The sequence below is a fragment of the Myiozetetes cayanensis genome, unplaced genomic scaffold (assembly GCF_022539395.1).
Source record: "Myiozetetes cayanensis isolate MyiCay16 unplaced genomic scaffold, myiCay2020 scf15, whole genome shotgun sequence".
Lineage (NCBI taxonomy): Eukaryota > Metazoa > Chordata > Aves > Passeriformes > Tyrannidae > Myiozetetes > Myiozetetes cayanensis.
In genome coordinates, this window is record NW_026087159.1 from 13480776 (window position 1) to 13498302 (window position 17527).

Consider the following 17527-nt stretch of genomic DNA (forward strand, 5'->3'; position numbering starts at 1 on the left):
ACTACCTTCAAGAACTCAGAAGTTTTCATTCAAGTTACTTTTCAACGTTTAGTTTTAAGTGTTACTTGATGGTTTTGTTATTTTTAACACTTAAAACATCCATAATAACTCATATCACCTTCCTGTGCACACAGACCTGTGGTATGTATTTGTTTCAGATGAAAAAACATTTCTGAATCTAAATTCAGGCTTTTTTCACTCTTTACCATTTAGAAAAATGCAATTTCTGTTGGTTCACTTCTGTGTTAGACTTTTCTTTTGTTCTTAGCCTGTGTTTCTGCATTTTCCACCTCTCCTCTTTCCCTGCATTTCCTTTGCACTCGCAGTGTTTCTCACTAAGACACCTCTGACCTGCTCCTACTGACTGACTTCTTTGTGCTCAATCTGTGTATCCTTTCTGGTCTGCTTTAGATTGATTATCTTTTGTCTTCTAGTTTAGTGAGCAGTGGGGCTTTTTGTGTTGAGGGCAGCATAACTGTACATAGGTGTGAGATCTGTTGAAATAGTCTGTATTTATGGAGAAAAATAAGAGGAAACTTCATTTTGGTTTGAATTACCAAGTTTTGCTTCCTTAAAATATAGAACTTGAAATAGTTCAAGAGTTAGAAACAATATTGCTAATTCAAATGGAAGCAGGAATGGGCTTGGATTTCATATGTGTACACATATCTTAGTTTTATGGAAGATAATCACTTAATGCTGAAAGCTTTTTACTTACAGGAAATGTTATGCAGTGAAAGTAACATATTCTAAGAAAAAAGTTTTAAATACGTATTTTTTTTCTTTCTAGGCTTCTTAATCATTCAGTTTCGGTAAACACAAGGAACAGGCCAAAGCAGCCGATGGAATCTGAAAAATGGTATTGATATTCTTAAGTGTATCCTAGCTTTCAATATTTTATTAATTTCATTCTTGTTTATTGTGTCGCTGCTGCCATCTTCTGTCATTATGTTTTTAGCTCACAATGAAATTGAAGCTACAAGAATATTTGGAGGGTGTATCATAATTGCTCCCGGTGTTCTGCCCTCCTTGCATTCTGGATTCAATCCCCAGCCATTTGCCTTTCCAAACACTGCCCAGCTTCAAAGCCAGCAGTTGGAGGGGGAATGAAATGGTTGCTTGGTAAAATGATAGAAGTGAATTTCACAGAAAAATTTAGAAGAAAAGTTTGAAATAGCTGTAAATGTAAGCATTTTTATTTTCCTGAGAACAAGGAAGTGTGTGTTTCAGACTCCTATTTTTTTGACACTGTGCAGTTTCACTGCCCCATTTTGAAATGCTTTTCCCTGCTTTATTAGTATATTGTTGTGTAGAGCTAACACTGAAATGAAACATATGAACCTTCCACACATTTAAGACTAGATCTCTTGTCAGCTTTGAAGAAAGTTTGTCACTGGTTGCTTTAAGAAACAAAACAATGAAGGTGCATTAGTAAATCTCTAAAAGATCAACATCCTTAAGCACCTTAATGGGAATTAAAGTGCTGTAGTGTGTAAGGCCTATTGTCGACTCATGGTAAAGGAGAGTGAGATTCTAGGCAAGTGGTCATGCTGTTAAGCCACATTTTGAAGCTACTTTTTAAGTGTTCACTTTTTCTTTGATAACTTAATGTGGTTTTAAAAAACAGTACATTTCATAATGCCTCCCATCTTACTTTTTAGTGTCTCAACAAATGAAGTGAATTCCCCAGTGTCCCCGTACAGCTGGCAGGTAAGCACTCCAATGGAAATGTGGTGGCTTTATATTTGAGTGCTTTTTTGTTGTTGCTGGTTTGGTCTTTATGACAGAAAACTTGCATGCATTCGTGTGGTTGCTTATACACATAGTTATTGAAGTGTTTAATTATGGTGGAAAATATAAAACTTGTATGCAATGGAGGCCTTTTGTTTCAATAGTATATGGTACCAGCTTTAAGGTCTTGAAACTAATGAGACTTAAGTTCTGCTTGGTTTTAGGATTTCTTTCCATATACGTGTATGGCCTCACCATAATGCTCAGTTTGGTTTTTAATGTAAATTCTAAATGGATTGAATTATGTAGGCCTTTCATTCTCCATACCTCAGTGAGAAACTTGCATGATACAGTAAAATTCCAGTTAAACTGGAGAGAGTACTTTTTTATTATTTTAGGTTTTAATCAATTATTTACAATGGCTTTAAACCCCTTCATATTCCAATAAGAAACAGTTGGAAATGTTGTTTTAGCCTTATGAAATGGTCTGCTCAGATTGTCTTTCAGTTCTCATAAAGTAGACAGTCATATATATATTCATTATTATTTTAATAATCCATCTACTTTAGCTGTCTCCTCAGTATATTTGCATAACACAGTACTTTGAAAGAGAGATTTATTTATTTTTTTTTTTTTTACAGCTTGGTGAGGTGTATAATGTTTTAGGTAGGAACAGCTGACAGATATTCAAACTGTGGTGTAGCTGTCCTTTTTCTGTGCAGTGAGCATTCCCATTGAGAAGTTAGGTGTGCTGGTGGCTAACCACACTTGAAACTTCTTTATTTTTGGCAGCCATAGGCGGCTTCCTAACCTACCTGCAAAAATGAATATCAGTGCAGGAAAGAGGGTTATTTTCTGAGGAATTATTTCATAAAGTCTTTTTCTTCCATGAAGTATATTTTGAAATTTGAAAGGAAATAAGTCATTTCTGCCAGAGCCACCGTGAAGACTGGGCACATGTTCAGGTCATAAAGTTGTATTGAGAGAGGCAAACAAATTAATAGTTGTAGTTGATAACCATTTGTGCTAATGCACGAGAGGTATATTTACCTTTATCATAAAAATATTTCTGACCATTATAGCCACTGGAAAACCAGAAGGATTCAGTGGATGAGCAGCATTGGCCAGAAACACAGCCAGTGATCTGGCAGAATGAAGAAAGAAGGAGAAGTAAACAAATTAGAAAAGAATATTTCAAGGTAATGGGGGGAGTGAGGGTGGGTGACACGTTTTTCTAAGAGTAGGAGAAACTGGTAAAGATATCTAAGTAAAGATAAATCCTCTAAGGTTATGATGCTTTTAAATTTGCATGTCATATGTAATTATTTATTTGACTCTTTGGATTTTATGTATTGAGAGTGCAGGAAAATCAAGAGGGAGAAAAAATTGACCAAAGAAATTGTTTGTCCTTTAAATAAAAGGAACTAATTCACAGTTGCCTTCTGGTAAAACCAGAAACTAATCTTGTCATTGGTCCTTCACCGCCTATTTGAAGGGATTTCTATTTATCTATTTATTTATCTATTTTTAGTGCAAAGAAAATACACATTAGTTTGAATTTCAGAAGGGGAATTTTCTCTGTACTCCTTTGCTGCTGTAGTTTCCCCCCTCGGTCAGCAGGTGCCAGTGTCTGCTCACTGCAGCACTGAGGGGAAGTTGTAGCAGCGTTGGGTAACATTTATTTTGGGGTATGTAGAGAAATAGGAGAGTTCTGAGCAGTGCTAGGTTGAGTTAAAATTAAATTTGCCACTTATGAAATTAGTTTCTTGGGTCTTTGCCATCAGATATCTTTGTGAAATGCCAGGGAACTTCAAAGAAATTAAATTCTTGGGAGAACAGAGCCTGCCATACAGCTCAGATACATTGTTGTGATTACAGAAGCCTTTTCTTTATTTTTTTTTTTTTTTCTAAAGAGTTTGTGAAGCTGTATCCTCTTTCCAGGGTTTTCATCCTGAAATTAATTTTGCACTAGAGCCTTTAAGGAGAGGGAGAGAAATTTCTAAGTGAAACAGAATTCAGTTATTTGAGTTGTTCAGCAGCTGTGCTACCAATACAGAAGTGCTTCCTCTTAACTTACAAGGATGTCTTTAAATGCCAGACAGTTTTGAGCTCTGTGAAGGGAGCAGATGCCTGAAATCACATTACACACAGCTATAGACATGTCTCAAAAGTGAATTAAACAGGCTGTACCAGTAACAAAATACACTGTATCACTCATAGTTTCATTTGCAAAAGCAAGGCAATGAGCAAGTGAAACAGAGTTTGGGAAAAAAATAGGTACCACTGCTGTTCTGAGGAACCAGAGACAACACAGTTCATATTGTGTCCATGTTTTCATGGCAAATAATCACATCTGTACTGCCAGACACTAAGATCTGAAGAATACATGCCAAATTACTGCAAGGGGTGTCACCAGAGCAAGGAAAACTAAGTTGGATCAGCATCTAGATGAATTTATAGGGCATTTTATTATACATATTATGTGTCTTTACTGTGCAGTAGGAGGGCATGAAAAATGCCCGTGAGAATCAGAAATCCTTGCTTTGTGGCATTGCACTGAAGTAAACGTGGACCCTGAAATCTTTATTTTATTAAATACGTAAAAAGAATCCCATGATTGAAGACAAATTTTATTAACCCAAATGCCTGGTTTTTCTGGAATATTTTGTAGTTGGTTTGGATCCTCGCTCCATGTTAAACCATGAAGAGGGCTAAGCTGGGCATATACTCTCAACACAGTTAGAGTTTTGGTGTGATGATCTTTTTTTAATTCTATCTGCATGAGTTTTCCCCTCTTTTTTGTACACTTGCTCTGTGGACAATGAAATACACTTATTTTCTTAAATTCTGCTTTTGTAAATCTCTTCCTTCAATCCCTCCTTCATTTCCTACATTTTTAGCATAAAGTAGGGAAGTGGGACAGTGATGAAGGCTGGGCACAACAAATCAGACAGACCTGTGGGATATTGTCTTAAATAGATAAAAGACCATGATCAGTTTTGAAGTTGTAAAGATAATTTTATTTTTAATTTAATTTTTTACCATGTCAACTCAGTCTCAAAGTGTAAGCAGTCTTAAAGCCAATTTTAACAAAACATATTATGAAAGTAACTTTAATAGGTTGCATAATTGTTTCTAAGAATTAATGCTTCTTAACAACATTAGCAGTAGTTAAGACCTTTTCACTTGGATCAACTGTCAGATGCAGAGTTCACATTATAAAAGTATTTACTTTTAAAATGCTCTTATCTCTTCAGCATAATGAAGATCTTATTTAGCCTAGGAACTTCATTTCCTGGTTGGTTCCTTTTCTGGTTGGTTTCTTTGTTGCTCCTCTAATTGTGTAACGTGGCTTTTTTTTTTTTCTTTCTCAGCAGCTTCATAAGTAACATCTGACTGATACCAATTTAGCTCAAATGAAAACCATACTTCCATTTTAAAGTAATAAATTATGTGTGTTTTTCAGTATAAGTCTTCCAGAAAGAGTTCAAGTGGAAATGAAAATGATGAGGTGAGCTGTAGTAATTGTGTGAAAGATTTAAGAAAAGATTTCCTCACTTGTCTTTTTTGAGCAATTTAACTTTTCATTCCAAAGCCATAGCGAAAATAAGTGTTATACTCCTTTATTTAAAAAAAAAACCTCAAGGTTGTCTCCTGGGAAACAGTAGGACATTTACCTGCTTTGGTAATAGCAAAGTTAGTTCACCTATCAAGCAGAGGTAATGTAAAAATATTTGATGTAAACAGTGTTTCCTTGGCTGACATGTTTTAAAATTTAGTTGCTACCAGTTTGTAGCATACTTGGCAGATGTTACATGTCTCATGTATTTCATAATTTCGTGTTTCCTGTTAAATCATCGTTCTCATTTTTATAATTTCATCTCTTTGATTTCTTTTTAGCAAGACAGTGATAATACTAATGTGTCCCCACAGTCTCCTGTGTCGTCTGAGGTACAAGTTTGTGGTTTTGTTTTTCATTCAACAAACATTTCTTTGTGTGCATTGCTGTCACCAGGTTTTTCATGCAGATGTAAAGCTCTTCCCTTTGAAACTACAGTTAGAAGTATTTCATCATAATAAAAATTCAAAAATAGATAAACTAGAGGCAGATATTGCAACTTGTTTTATCTTTGCAACTCTCTGATCTCTCCTCGGGCTCTTCTTTTCAGTGTGAGGGAAGGTGCTAATGAAAATAGTTAATGAAACAAAAACCAAGTTTGCCATGTTTTTTAGGTGTTCCCTATGCAACTAGTCATTGAGAGGATTTAAAATAAAACTTGTGGTTTAATATTTTATGTATCACTGGGAGCCCAAAGGCACTGACACTTCTCAAGGAGTTGCTGTCCATGGAGTCTCCCTGGGACAGCACTGCACTGCTGAGCTCAAAATAAAGCAAATATTGTCACCATTTCCACCTCATGTCAGTAAAGGAGCCTGAGGGAGCAGAATTAGAACATCTCCAAATAACAGGGAAATGAGTTGAAATAAGGATATCTCATGTACATACCAAAATGTTGAGTGGATCTCTCTCTTTAGCTGGTGAAATGAGAAAAACCTGATCCTCATAGTTGGAAGTAGATATTTCTTGAGAAATGTTTTGGTGCTAAGCATTGGAAGAATATTTGGATCTGCTTACAGCTGGCTTAGAACTCTGTCCACAGAATGGTTTGCAGTAATTTGAAATAATTTGCAGTCATTTTAGGTAGTTGGTGCTGCTTTTCCTCCTCACAGTGAGGATTTTATCTGCATGTAGGGTAGTTACTTTGATTCTGTTTATACTGTCCCCTCCAAAAAACTGTTTTACAGTTAAGCAGGAAGACTCTCCTTAGGGAAGAATAATTTAAACAGTATCTTCATGGGAACAAAAGTTAATTCTTTTAATGAATGGATGAAAATTGACTTTATCTCTTTTAACAGGATTATGAAAGGACAGATAGTAACACTCATGGTCCATTTGGTCTCAAACCAAGGTCAGGTAAGCTGTTGTTCTCCAACACAGTGTGGTAGAACAGAAGTTTATTTCCCAGGCTGCAGTAGATAGTAAGGATGGCAGACGTCACAGTACAGGAATTCACTCAGTGTGCTCATCACTGCATAGTACTGGGAAAGGCACAGACAGCTGCTTCAGCAGATGAATAATTGGAAGATCCTCAAGTTGCACAGTGATTATTTTAATCTCCTTTTTTTTTTTTTTTCTCCCACTGCTTTATTTTCTGCAGATTTGCTCCCTGTCAAAGAACAGGGAAACAGCATACAATTGTTCTGGAGGTCTGGTGGCTGAGGCAGTTTTCAAAAGTAGATTATTTTTATAATTTCTCCTGTGAAAGGATGCCTTGAGCAGAGCTCTGGCAGTAGTTTTATGTGCTTTGTTGTACCCTGACTCTTCCAAGACTCAGCCATACCCTCATAAGCAAGTTGTGTTGTCCAAAGCAGACTTTGAGTCCTCTGAAATCTAGGTAGAAATACTACAATTTTTGCTCCCCAGTCACAGTTTGTACAGTTTGTATTTTTGATTCTTAGATCTCTTACTAAAATCCAAACTATTAAAAACAACATAGAAAGTTCTCAAGGTGTAAGTTTTGATTTTTTTTTTTCCTCAAAAGCATGGCATAAACTACCTAAGGATACAGAAGTGCTACAGCAGAAGAGTTTGTATTTGTCAGTGTCCTATAAAATAATAGTCATTTGAAGGCTTTCTGACCACCAAGGGTAGTAAAGTGAATGTTATTATTTAACAGACCTTCTTTTTAAAGAAAAAACTCTGAACTTTTAGATGAGACATTTCATATTTTTCAGTTAGTTCTTTAACAAGCAATCACTGTGTCTCTGCATATGCACACCTAACACATGCACATATGTGTGTGTGTATATATTTTAAGTCTTTAATTTTAAATTATATCAGGGAGTTTTGTTCTGTTTTTAGACTCCTTAATGACTTTATACTTCATTAAAAGTAAAACACAGTGAAAATACTTTCCAAGCTAGATTGAGATATGCTTGAAGAAGTGCAAATGGGGTTGTGTATCTCAAACTTATACTTCAATATTGAACTCAATTCTGTCTCCGTATTTTCTAATTATCCATTTACACTTAAGATGATCTCTGCATTTAATTAGATGTTTCATATTATCTTTCATATCAGGATGCTTATATATATTCTTTAAAGTTCTGCAGTTTTTATCCTTGGTCATAGATTTTTTTTTTTTTAAGTAATTGAGTGTTTTGAATCCGAACTCTGATAACTAACTTCCCAAATAATTCTTAGCTTTCAGCCGTGCCTCACGCCAGGACTATGGTGCTGTGGATCCTGGATTTACAATGAGGAGGAAAATGGAACATTTAAGGGAAGAAAGAGAACAAATCAGACAACTTCGCAATGTAGGTACCCTTTTGTGCTGTGTGTTGCTCTGTACCACAGTGGTATTTCTTTCTAAGGAGTTTCACTGCACTGGTACTAATTTGGGTCCAACCAAAATGCCAGCCAGGAACTAAATTTACTTATTTATTTTTTAGCTAAAAAATGAAACAAAAAATGATTTATTATCTTGGCTTTCTGAGGTTGTAGCTTTTCTTAGGGAGACAGTAAGTCTGCTTGTGTTTGCTACTGTTTGACCTGAGACTTGAAGAAAAATGATGATGATTTCCTTAATAGCCAGATGCTTGTTGAGTGTCACTACAAGTTACACAACACTGAATGGGATCTGCATTTCAGCTTTCCAATAAGTAGTTTTCTGTGTAGTTCTGTTCTCAAGATATTTAACAGTTATAATTAACTGAATCATAGCAGTTCAGCACTCCAGTGTGACTCCTGGGAAGGATGTTTCTGTTTGTCTGGTTCACTTCCTGAGAAGTGAAGTCTTGCTGGGGTGGGGAAAATCGTTTTTTGCCTCCTCCATTTTGCAACACAAGAGTGGACACTTCATGGCCACCTGCACTATTTAACTGTCATCAGTACAAGTGATGACATACTGAGTATGACATTCCTGTCCTTAAAGTTCTGTGCTTTCCTGTTACAGATAGTGAGTTCATTTTGTGGGTTTGAGAGCTGTGTATCCTGGACATTGGTGGGAGAATGTTTTTCTCAATGTATGCAGTTGTGTAATTAAAAAAAAAAAAAAAAAAAAAGGCAAAATAAGAAAAACCCAGCAAAACAAAGGGAACATAAGGGTAAGAAGGAGAAAAGTGTATTTATACTTAGTAAAGTGTAAATTGACTCCGTTTACTTTTGTATTAAAACGTTCCTTTTAAACTTCTTTAAAATACCCCGGGTTTAAAATTAAAAATTAGCTAATGCTGAAAGTAACTCAGTTATGGCCTTTTTTATAGAATCTTGAGTCAAGGTTGAAGGTGATTTTGCCAGATGACATTGGAGCAGCGTTGATGGATGGGGTGGTTCTTTGCCATTTAGCCAATCACATAAGGCCACGATCTGTTGCCAGCATTCACGTCCCATCGCCAGCAGTGGTAGGTCATTTATCTCACTTCTCTTACATCTTGCATGAGAGCAAGTTTTTGAATTTCAATACTAAAACATCATGAATCATGTTTACCATTATTAATTTGCTAAACTCCCCTCTTCGGTTTTTCTGGAACGAGCATTAAACAAGGCTCAGATGTTTAGTTTAAGAGCTATTTTTACATACTGAGTCTTCACAGAATGTTTTTGAGCAACTGTAAGTGAATTTACATCAGAAATATACAGTCCTTCACAAATGTCTGATGAAGATCTAACATCCTGTCTTTACAGCCTAAACTCAGCATGGCAAAGTGCCGAAGAAATGTTGAAAACTTCCTTGATGCTTGTAAAAAACTGGGCGTTCCACAGGTACACTGATTGCTTTATTGACTTATGAATAACCGCAGAAAATGTCAGCTAATGCTCAAGTTGGGGGCTCTGGGAGTAGTTCCTCACAGTAAAAATACTACTGATCTCCTTGTAAAATAAATTGTTACCTTAACAAAACAACTGATGTGAGAGGGTGTAGTTTTAATTTTGGAAGTCTTGAGTTTAACAACTCACTTTGCATGAATTTCGGGAAATATCCAGCATTTACAGAAGTCTGTAGCCTGACTGACTAGCTGTCTTTTTTAGCACAGCCATAGTTGCAGTCCATTACTTGTGTTTATGTTGCCCAAACTTATCCTCTTACCTCCTTGTATGAGGGGAAAAAAATTGAGTCAACCGTTTTCTGCATATCATGAGACAAAAAACTCCCTTGATTCCCTGTTAGTGCAACAAGAAAATTACTTCATGGATTTAGAAGCCTGGGCTGCTGCTCTGCCACAGCTTCTGTCTAGTATGGAGTCACAGGCCCTTCAGAAGTCAGAGATTCTGAGATTTACCCCCCAAATTACTTGTAGCACCAGCTGGCAGTTGGGAAAATTAACCAGCTTATGCTGAATTTTGAAACTGAAAGATGACTTTCTTGGAGAATGGATCATTATTGACTCTACCAACACTTCCTGGTTTTCCCAAGGGAAAAAGTTATATTAAGTCTACAGAAGAAGGGAAGGGGGAAGAAAGCCACTGAGCCACCAGCACCCATCAGCTGGTGTTTATTGAGCTGCTTATGAAAAGAAACAGCTTTTGACTTTTTGAATCTTTTATGTATCTTCTGAGGCTTTCCTAGTTTAACACTTTCCACAGATCTCAACTCTAACAAGGTTCTGCTCATTCTGTCACTGTAGGGAGCCACATACGAAATTTAAGGCCAAAGATGTTTTTCCTCTTAGCGATGTGTGACTTCAGAGACAATGTGTTTGCTACAACCCTGGGCAAAAATGGATGTGACTTGTTAAATGTAGTGTGTTATTTTGCAGGAGAGACTTTGCCTGCCTCATCACATCCTGGAGGAGAGGGGTCTGGTGAAGGTTGGCCTCACAGTTCAAGCTCTGCTTGAATTGCCAGCGTTGAAAGTGTCTCAGCTTTCCTCCGTGTGACGTGACTTCTTGGAAGCTCAACAACTTCCCGTTTGCTCTGTTGATATGGATTGCTCTGAGGCACTTCAGCCTCCTACATGGGAACACCCAAGCCATCAAAAACTAACATCTGTCCAGATGCTGTAGAGAGCCTTACTCTGGAGCTGTGTGTGAAAACCTTGGAGTCAGTTCACAGTTGAAAGACCATAATTAATCTTTCGTTCTTTCGTAATTGGATGTACAAAGAGATTGTGGTAGCATCAGGTTCTCTTTCTAGTTAAGTTAAAAGCTGCCATTTAACATCTCAGTGTTACAGTTAAATGCTGGATTTCTTTTTTTACATGGAAAATGTTTGAGTTATTTGAGAAGTACAAAGCACACCCCCTGTCACTTTAATCTCTCAAGTCAATCATTTTATTTTAAAGGTAAGACAAAAATGTAGCCATGGTGTGATGGTAAAGATGAGCAACTGATCACTTGTAATCCCCTTTCACTCTCTGAAAGCTTAATATTTGCGTTCTTTATTTTTTTTTGCACTCCTGATTGTAACTTTTACGCACTTCTAACATTGCCAGTATTGAGTCTGAGTGTATGGTGATTACACAAAGCATACAATGGGAAAAGGACACATTTTATTGAGTTTTTCCAGTCTTCTAGGTTGGTGCCAAATATTTTTTTTTAAGTTGTACTGTAGATTGTTTACATGTGAAGTGCCTGTGTAATTGATAATTCTTAATAGTCTTAAACATTTTTGAAATTTCTTTGTTTAAAATAGATATACGATGGAAATTTTTTAATATTTTAATAGTTTTTTTGTAAAATCACTATGTGAAGGTTTAAGTAATACTTCACATTTTTGATGTTGGGTGTTTTAAGTTTGTTGCACAATTTAATTGGTTATTTGTTGTCTAATAATTAGAAAATACTGTAAATACTTTTTATTTATGATATTTAATTTGATAATACCTAATCACTTTTGGTTTAATGTATTGTTGGACAAAAAAAAAGCTGTCTGCTTTTCTTTGTTTGGGACAAACAAATACAACGAGTAAGACATGAGGACTAGTGATTCATACAGAGTAATTTAGGACAATTTTGATAAAACTGCCAAAATCTCAGGTTTACGCTGTGATGTTCAGGATTTTGCGTCATGTTGCTCCTGATCTCACATTACATTTTTACAACAGGTATATCCATAACTGAGTTGGGAAGTATCGGTGTTTCTCTTTGGTGTTCGTGGGGTTTCTACACGAGTGTGGCACAGCACTCTGCTCAGTTTGTAGAAACGTCACTGTGCTGAGACAGGAGATTTTTCTGCATAAATGTGGAAAGGGAAAGTTTCCACTGTGGTGGTTTTTCGCAACTTCTGAGTTTGTGTTTGTTTGCTTCTGCACAAATCCGTGGTGTTTTGAGAACACTCTGAAACCATACACAGTTGAGTTCTTCTCTAAACAAATTGCAAAGAATTCCGTACATTTCATAGGAAATCTGTTTCTGTTAGTTTGTTCTTCATTAATAGGTAGCTCAATTAAAAACAATGTTTCGACTGTCACAGATTTTCTATTTTCGATTGTTATATTCTATCTCGATTATTATTTTCTATTTTCAATTATATATTCGATTATTTTTGATTGAGGGATGTGTTTGCCTAGCACGTAACAAGATTTGATTCTGTTCTGTTCTTTCCAATTGTAATATAATTCATAAAAGAATGATGGAGGAGTATTGTGTACTCCTTCTACTGTAGTCCCTAAAGTCAATAGCTGACAGGAAAAATCCTTTTTCTCATGAAAAGTTTAAAAAAAAAAAACCAAAACTTATTTTTAAACCCATTAAAACAAACTGGTGTATGTGTAATAGTTAAACCCTACTATTGTTTATATAGGGTTTTCTTAAAATACAGCTTATGGAGAGGCTGGTATATAACTCAATTTGCAAAGCCCTAGATATAAATCCTAGCCTAGATAAATTTGTGTTTAAGGAAACTGGATTGCCCTGACCTTTGAAATATGGTATTTCAAATCTCTCTTAACTGGTTTTTGAATCATTCCTTAATATTCATTTTAACAACTTTAGTCTCTAATTTCATTAAAGTCAGTATCTAATAAGTCATGCAAGAAATAAAACTAAAAAGTAGTATAAGTCACTAAGCAAAATACTTGCCTGCTACATTTGAAGGATCCAGCCATTCAAAACCAATAAGTTCCTGTCTTTCATTTCATTGTTGTTGCTGATACCAGAGCAAAGTTCTAGTTCAGTGTGAGCCATAGAGTTGAGAACTATAAATTGTCATTGTCATATTTAAATAAGTTTTCTGATCTTAAAGTAGCTTTTTTTCTTTCCTGAACTAATTTTATAAAGTTACAGCACAGTGTAAATGTTAGGAATTCTCTTGATGTAGCATGCCAGCCACTTTCCTCCCTCTTCTTTATGTTCACCAGTGGCACTGGTGAACTGCTGTGGTTCCAGAATCCCTGCTCCAAACATGTACAGTGTTTGAGATACCCTTCTGTTTTGTTCAGGATGTGATGCCATCCCCCAGCTGCTACAGCTGATGGGATTCTTAAAACCAGGGGCCTGCTCAGTTCCTGTTGCAGTTGCTCAGTTTTTACGTAGGACATGAAAAAGAGTCAACATTAAAAGCTTCAGGAAGCTGCCTTAAGTTTTCCTGAGTTAACCAGGGTGCTTTAGTTATTGTGAATGCTCTTCAAAGCTACTGCAATAATGTGGGATGAACTGTAAATTTAGAGAGTGAGTCAGCACAGTGACAGGGCTTCTGGCCTGTGTCTTTTTTCTGGTTTATGTCGTAGGATGCAGTATGTCACTTGTGAATGATCTTTCATTTAAGCAATAATGTGCCAGATATGGTGAGATCTTAAAGCAGTGACATTAATTGTTGTGAAGGGGGTGATTTCCTACTCTTAATGTCAGAAGTGTTTCCCGTTTCTAGCACTGCTGCTCCAGTGCCAGCTGGGGCACTGCTGGGCATGCAGGAAACCATCTATACCCACCTATCTGGAGGCCTTCCAAAATCTAATCAAGAACTATGATCATAAAACATGAAGGAATTAATTTGAAACTAAATAACTATGAGTCATAAGAATCTTATTTTTTTTTTAATCCTAACCTTAGTGAAATCAAGGCAAGTTTTAGTCCTGACCTCAGTAAAGATTTTCACCTTTCTTGTTTATGAAACACCTGAGCTGGAATCGAAAGCAAACATGGCTTAAACTTGTATGACAAGAGCAGACTTCAGTGTCAAATTCTTAACTGAAAATAGTGATGTCTGGTAAGTCAAATCTGTAAAATGTTAGACTGATGCATTTTCTTTAGTACAAATTTTCTGATATGCCAAATAGAGTATTTAGATGGTAGGAAAAATGGCATTGAAGCACAGCTTTCATACAGTGGGAAACTGTGTTACCTTAATAAAATTGTGGGTGAGGACAACCATCAGTTATTTATTGCACTGAAAACTTTATTTCAGCTGTCATTTCGTGGCAGGTTCCTCAGATTTTTGACATAAATGTGTTGCCAAATTCAAACACATCTGTTTTCACTAGAAGAGAACTTCCATGTGTCTTGGTATTGAAGAGAAGGAAGGAGGTCTGGCACTTCCTTCTGCTGGTTCCTTAAATGCTTGTTTGAAAGGGAGCTGATCCAACTGATTTCAACAAAGAGCAAGCTGAGGGTGTTTATAGCACTTCTGCAGACAGGAGGGTTGGGTTTGTATCTGCAGATCAGATATCCCTGCTTCCTCAATAAAGTTAATGTGTGTGTTTCTCTCACGAGGATCTCTACTTGAAAAGCAAAAGCAAACAAGACACCACCCCAACATACACAACACTGGGATTTAAAAAAAAAAAAAAAGAGTTCATTCAGACCAGGAATGGGAAAGGCAAAGTGTAGATGTCCAAGGACATAACTCACGTTGTGCTCTCACGTGAGGGAATGAAAACAGTGTTACTGGGTTTGTTCTGTGTATCAGCATACTGGGATGTGTCATTCATTTACAGAGGGAAAGGTGAAGTGTGTCTTTTTAATGAAGAATTTCAAGGTACAGATTCGTTTTGTAAAATAAATGTGAAGATAAATTACTACTCCCTGTCAAGAAAGTTTCTGCTGATCTTCACTGTTAAAATAGAGAATATATGTGATTAACTGAATCCAGTTTAAAGCTGCACAGGAGCAGCTCTGGCTCTTGTGTTTCTTACATAATAAATTGCCTACTTGCTTTATTTGTCTTTTAAATATTTCACATAGTGCAATTTGACAGCATCTTAAAATTGTGGTTATATGAAGTATTTGTTTCCTCACTGGTTTTGATTTTAATTTTTTTTTAACACGAGAGGCAAAGGGAGGCAGAATTGCTCTAAGGTGCCTGATTAATTTCCATGGAAGGAATACAAGTTATCATAAAATCCTCCAATCAGTCATTTTTAGTTCAAATGTTTTATAGCTGACTACATTTTCAAAGAAGAATTTTCAGTGTGTTTTTTACATACCCATTTGAGAATCCTAACCTTCAAACAAGCAAAAACCAAAAAGTTTTTCTGTGGTTACTGCAGTATCTTAGCAAATTCTGAAGGGGAAGGATAGCTCAGACTGGCAGCAAATTTAGTTGTTTTGGGTAACTTTTCATTTTGGCAGTGGTAAGTTTGCAGTTGAACTTGATCGGTTCAAAGGTTTCCCAACCCAAACAAGTCTATGATTGTAAGACTTCAGTGACATCAGAACTTCCCTCAAAAAATAGTTTTGTAACTCAGCTACAACATTAAGTCAGTCATTTAAAGTGAATTCTTGGCGCTGATGAGGATTTCCTTAGTTCTTCCAAAATCATGTGAAATAAAGCAAACAAAACTTCCCCCCCCCAAAACTTTTATGGAGGCAGATTGTAAAATACTGAGAAATGCCACAAGGATACTTTTTTAATTTGTTTCATTTTTAAAATGAATCAACCAGTGAAATACCTCCAAAATGACTATATTTGTGTAGGGTCTGGTCGTGCCATACCTGCCGTGGGAACTCCCAGTAGCTGTTCAGTGCTGATGTGCGTTCTGGAGCACGTGCAGGGTCGTGCTCTTCACTTGCAGATGTTGATCCAGTTGTGTTTTTTGAAAGGATGTGTTCCAGGAAGCGTTGCTGCAGCCATGGGAACTGCTGGCTGTGGCACCAGCAGTAATGCCAGGCTGGGATTCCCGGGAAGGGCATGCACAGGTGTATTGCAAAAGGGTGGTCTGGGGGAATGCAGTGGGAATAATGTGAATAGTTTTTACTATTATGTAATGTCTAGAACAAGGAAAATGTGATTGATTTGCAATTACCATTCAGTTGGTGTTCAGTTATTTTACTTTGTAACTCGTGGTTATAAAACTCAGAAAATGCAGTGTAACCAAATGGTCAATATGTAAATGTGTGCAGGACGTGGCAGAAGAAGTTCTGAGGCACAGCTGGAGAGTGATCATTTAAAAACAGATGCTCAAATTGTGTATATACTTGGAAAATTTTTGATAGTGCATTTCAATTTGTTTTGCATTTCATGTTCTTGTAAAGTGCATCTCCCACACTTCTGAAGATTGTCTACTTGTACTATACTGTATTAAGCCTTTTTTTTCAGGATTTCCATTATTACTGGAGCTTCCAACATAACATGTTTCTTTTGAAAAATGTTCTTACTCTTACTTTTTTTTGTAAATAGCGTTTTGTATTAAATTTGCATGGATAAACCGCCCATTTCCAAGACCAGTGTACATACGCTGTGTATAAAGTACAAACTGTTTCATAACTTCCATGTAGTCAAGTTATTCGATTTGATTTCCCTTCGGTTTTTATATATTTGTAGTAAATAATGAGAATTTGTTGTATGTTCTCTCAAATGTCTGTGTTGTCATTTCGGTAGATGAGTGACCAGGAAATGTGTTCCTTGCCAAGCTACAGAAACACCGACTGGGTGTTTCCCCCCCACCCAGGGGCGTGGGACACATCCACAGCTGGAGTGTGTGGGGCTTTCACCAGCAGGGAAAACAGTGGTGACAATATGTGCAGATCAAGGTGCCTTCACTTGTAGCCCTGTCTTTATACATTTACACACTTTCCTGTCTTACACAACATGAAAACCACCCAAAGTCTTCTGGCTTTTATATTTGGAACGACATCGTTTTTTGAGTCTTGCTGATGATAAGCTTATTCCAGTATGGAAACTCCTCCTGACAGAGGTGATCTGCTTCCCTTCTGTTCCCTGGCAATAGCACAGATAATCTTCTGTGTGTGGTTTGCAGTCATTAATTACTAGATCCAGATTAGGGAAACAGAACTGCCAGGTTTTGGAGCTGTGGTTAAGTTGGGTTATTCAAATGGAGGTTAAAAGAGAATTTTTGTATGATGACGTTTATTTTACCTTAATTTCTTTTGGATTATTTAGAGATGTGGACAATTTTATTTTTAGACTTGAAAGTACTCTTTTTTGTGAGATGTTTTCCCCTGTGAGACCTTGTTCTTCACCTGCACACACCCAGCTGCTGCTCTTTGTTTTCTGCTGAAGCACATTTTGGCACAGTAGTTGAAATGTTCTGAGCCTGTTGTTCAGTTTTCAGCTCTAAAGAAAACTTCCCTCTTATGAAAGGGCTTTTTGAGTGTTAAAGGGGAATGATATCCTGTTCAGAACCCTCTGTTCTGGGCTGAATTCCATGAACCATGAGATTCATGTCTGTCCTTGTAAATCTTCATTGGGAAGGTCACTCTTGAATAATCAAAATGGAGTAAACAAATAATCCTCTGTGATTCCCACATGAGAGAAGTGTAAAAGTCACGAAGCTTCACAATGCGATTTTATTATTAATTTGAGCTTGGTAGGTCTGATCAGAGTGCCACAAACTCG

The 17527-nt window shown here is 36.6% G+C and overlaps 1 protein-coding gene across 4 annotated transcripts in view; it reads left to right on the forward strand.

Annotated features, from left to right (window-relative positions):
• LRCH2 (leucine rich repeats and calponin homology domain containing 2) overlaps nucleotides 1-16514 on the forward strand; it is a 36173-nt gene extending 19659 nt beyond the window's left edge. For 2 of the 4 annotated variants that reach the window (XM_050310712.1, XM_050310714.1), the window contains 10 exons: nucleotides 791-859; nucleotides 1662-1710; nucleotides 2814-2930; nucleotides 5198-5242; nucleotides 5632-5682; nucleotides 6649-6706; nucleotides 7997-8109; nucleotides 9058-9195; nucleotides 9479-9556; nucleotides 10552-16514. In XM_050310712.1, the coding sequence (XP_050166669.1) occupies nucleotides 791-859; nucleotides 1662-1710; nucleotides 2814-2930; nucleotides 5198-5242; nucleotides 5632-5682; nucleotides 6649-6706; nucleotides 7997-8109; nucleotides 9058-9195; nucleotides 9479-9556; nucleotides 10552-10671 (838 nt within the window). In that variant the 3' untranslated portion in view covers nucleotides 10672-16514. The remainder of the gene's footprint in view (nucleotides 1-790; nucleotides 860-1661; nucleotides 1711-2813; nucleotides 2931-5197; nucleotides 5243-5631; nucleotides 5683-6648; nucleotides 6707-7996; nucleotides 8110-9057; nucleotides 9196-9478; nucleotides 9557-10551) is intronic. The other 2 variants (XM_050310713.1, XM_050310716.1) reach the window with 1 other exon arrangement.
• Nucleotides 16515-17527: the final 1013 nt, after the last annotated feature.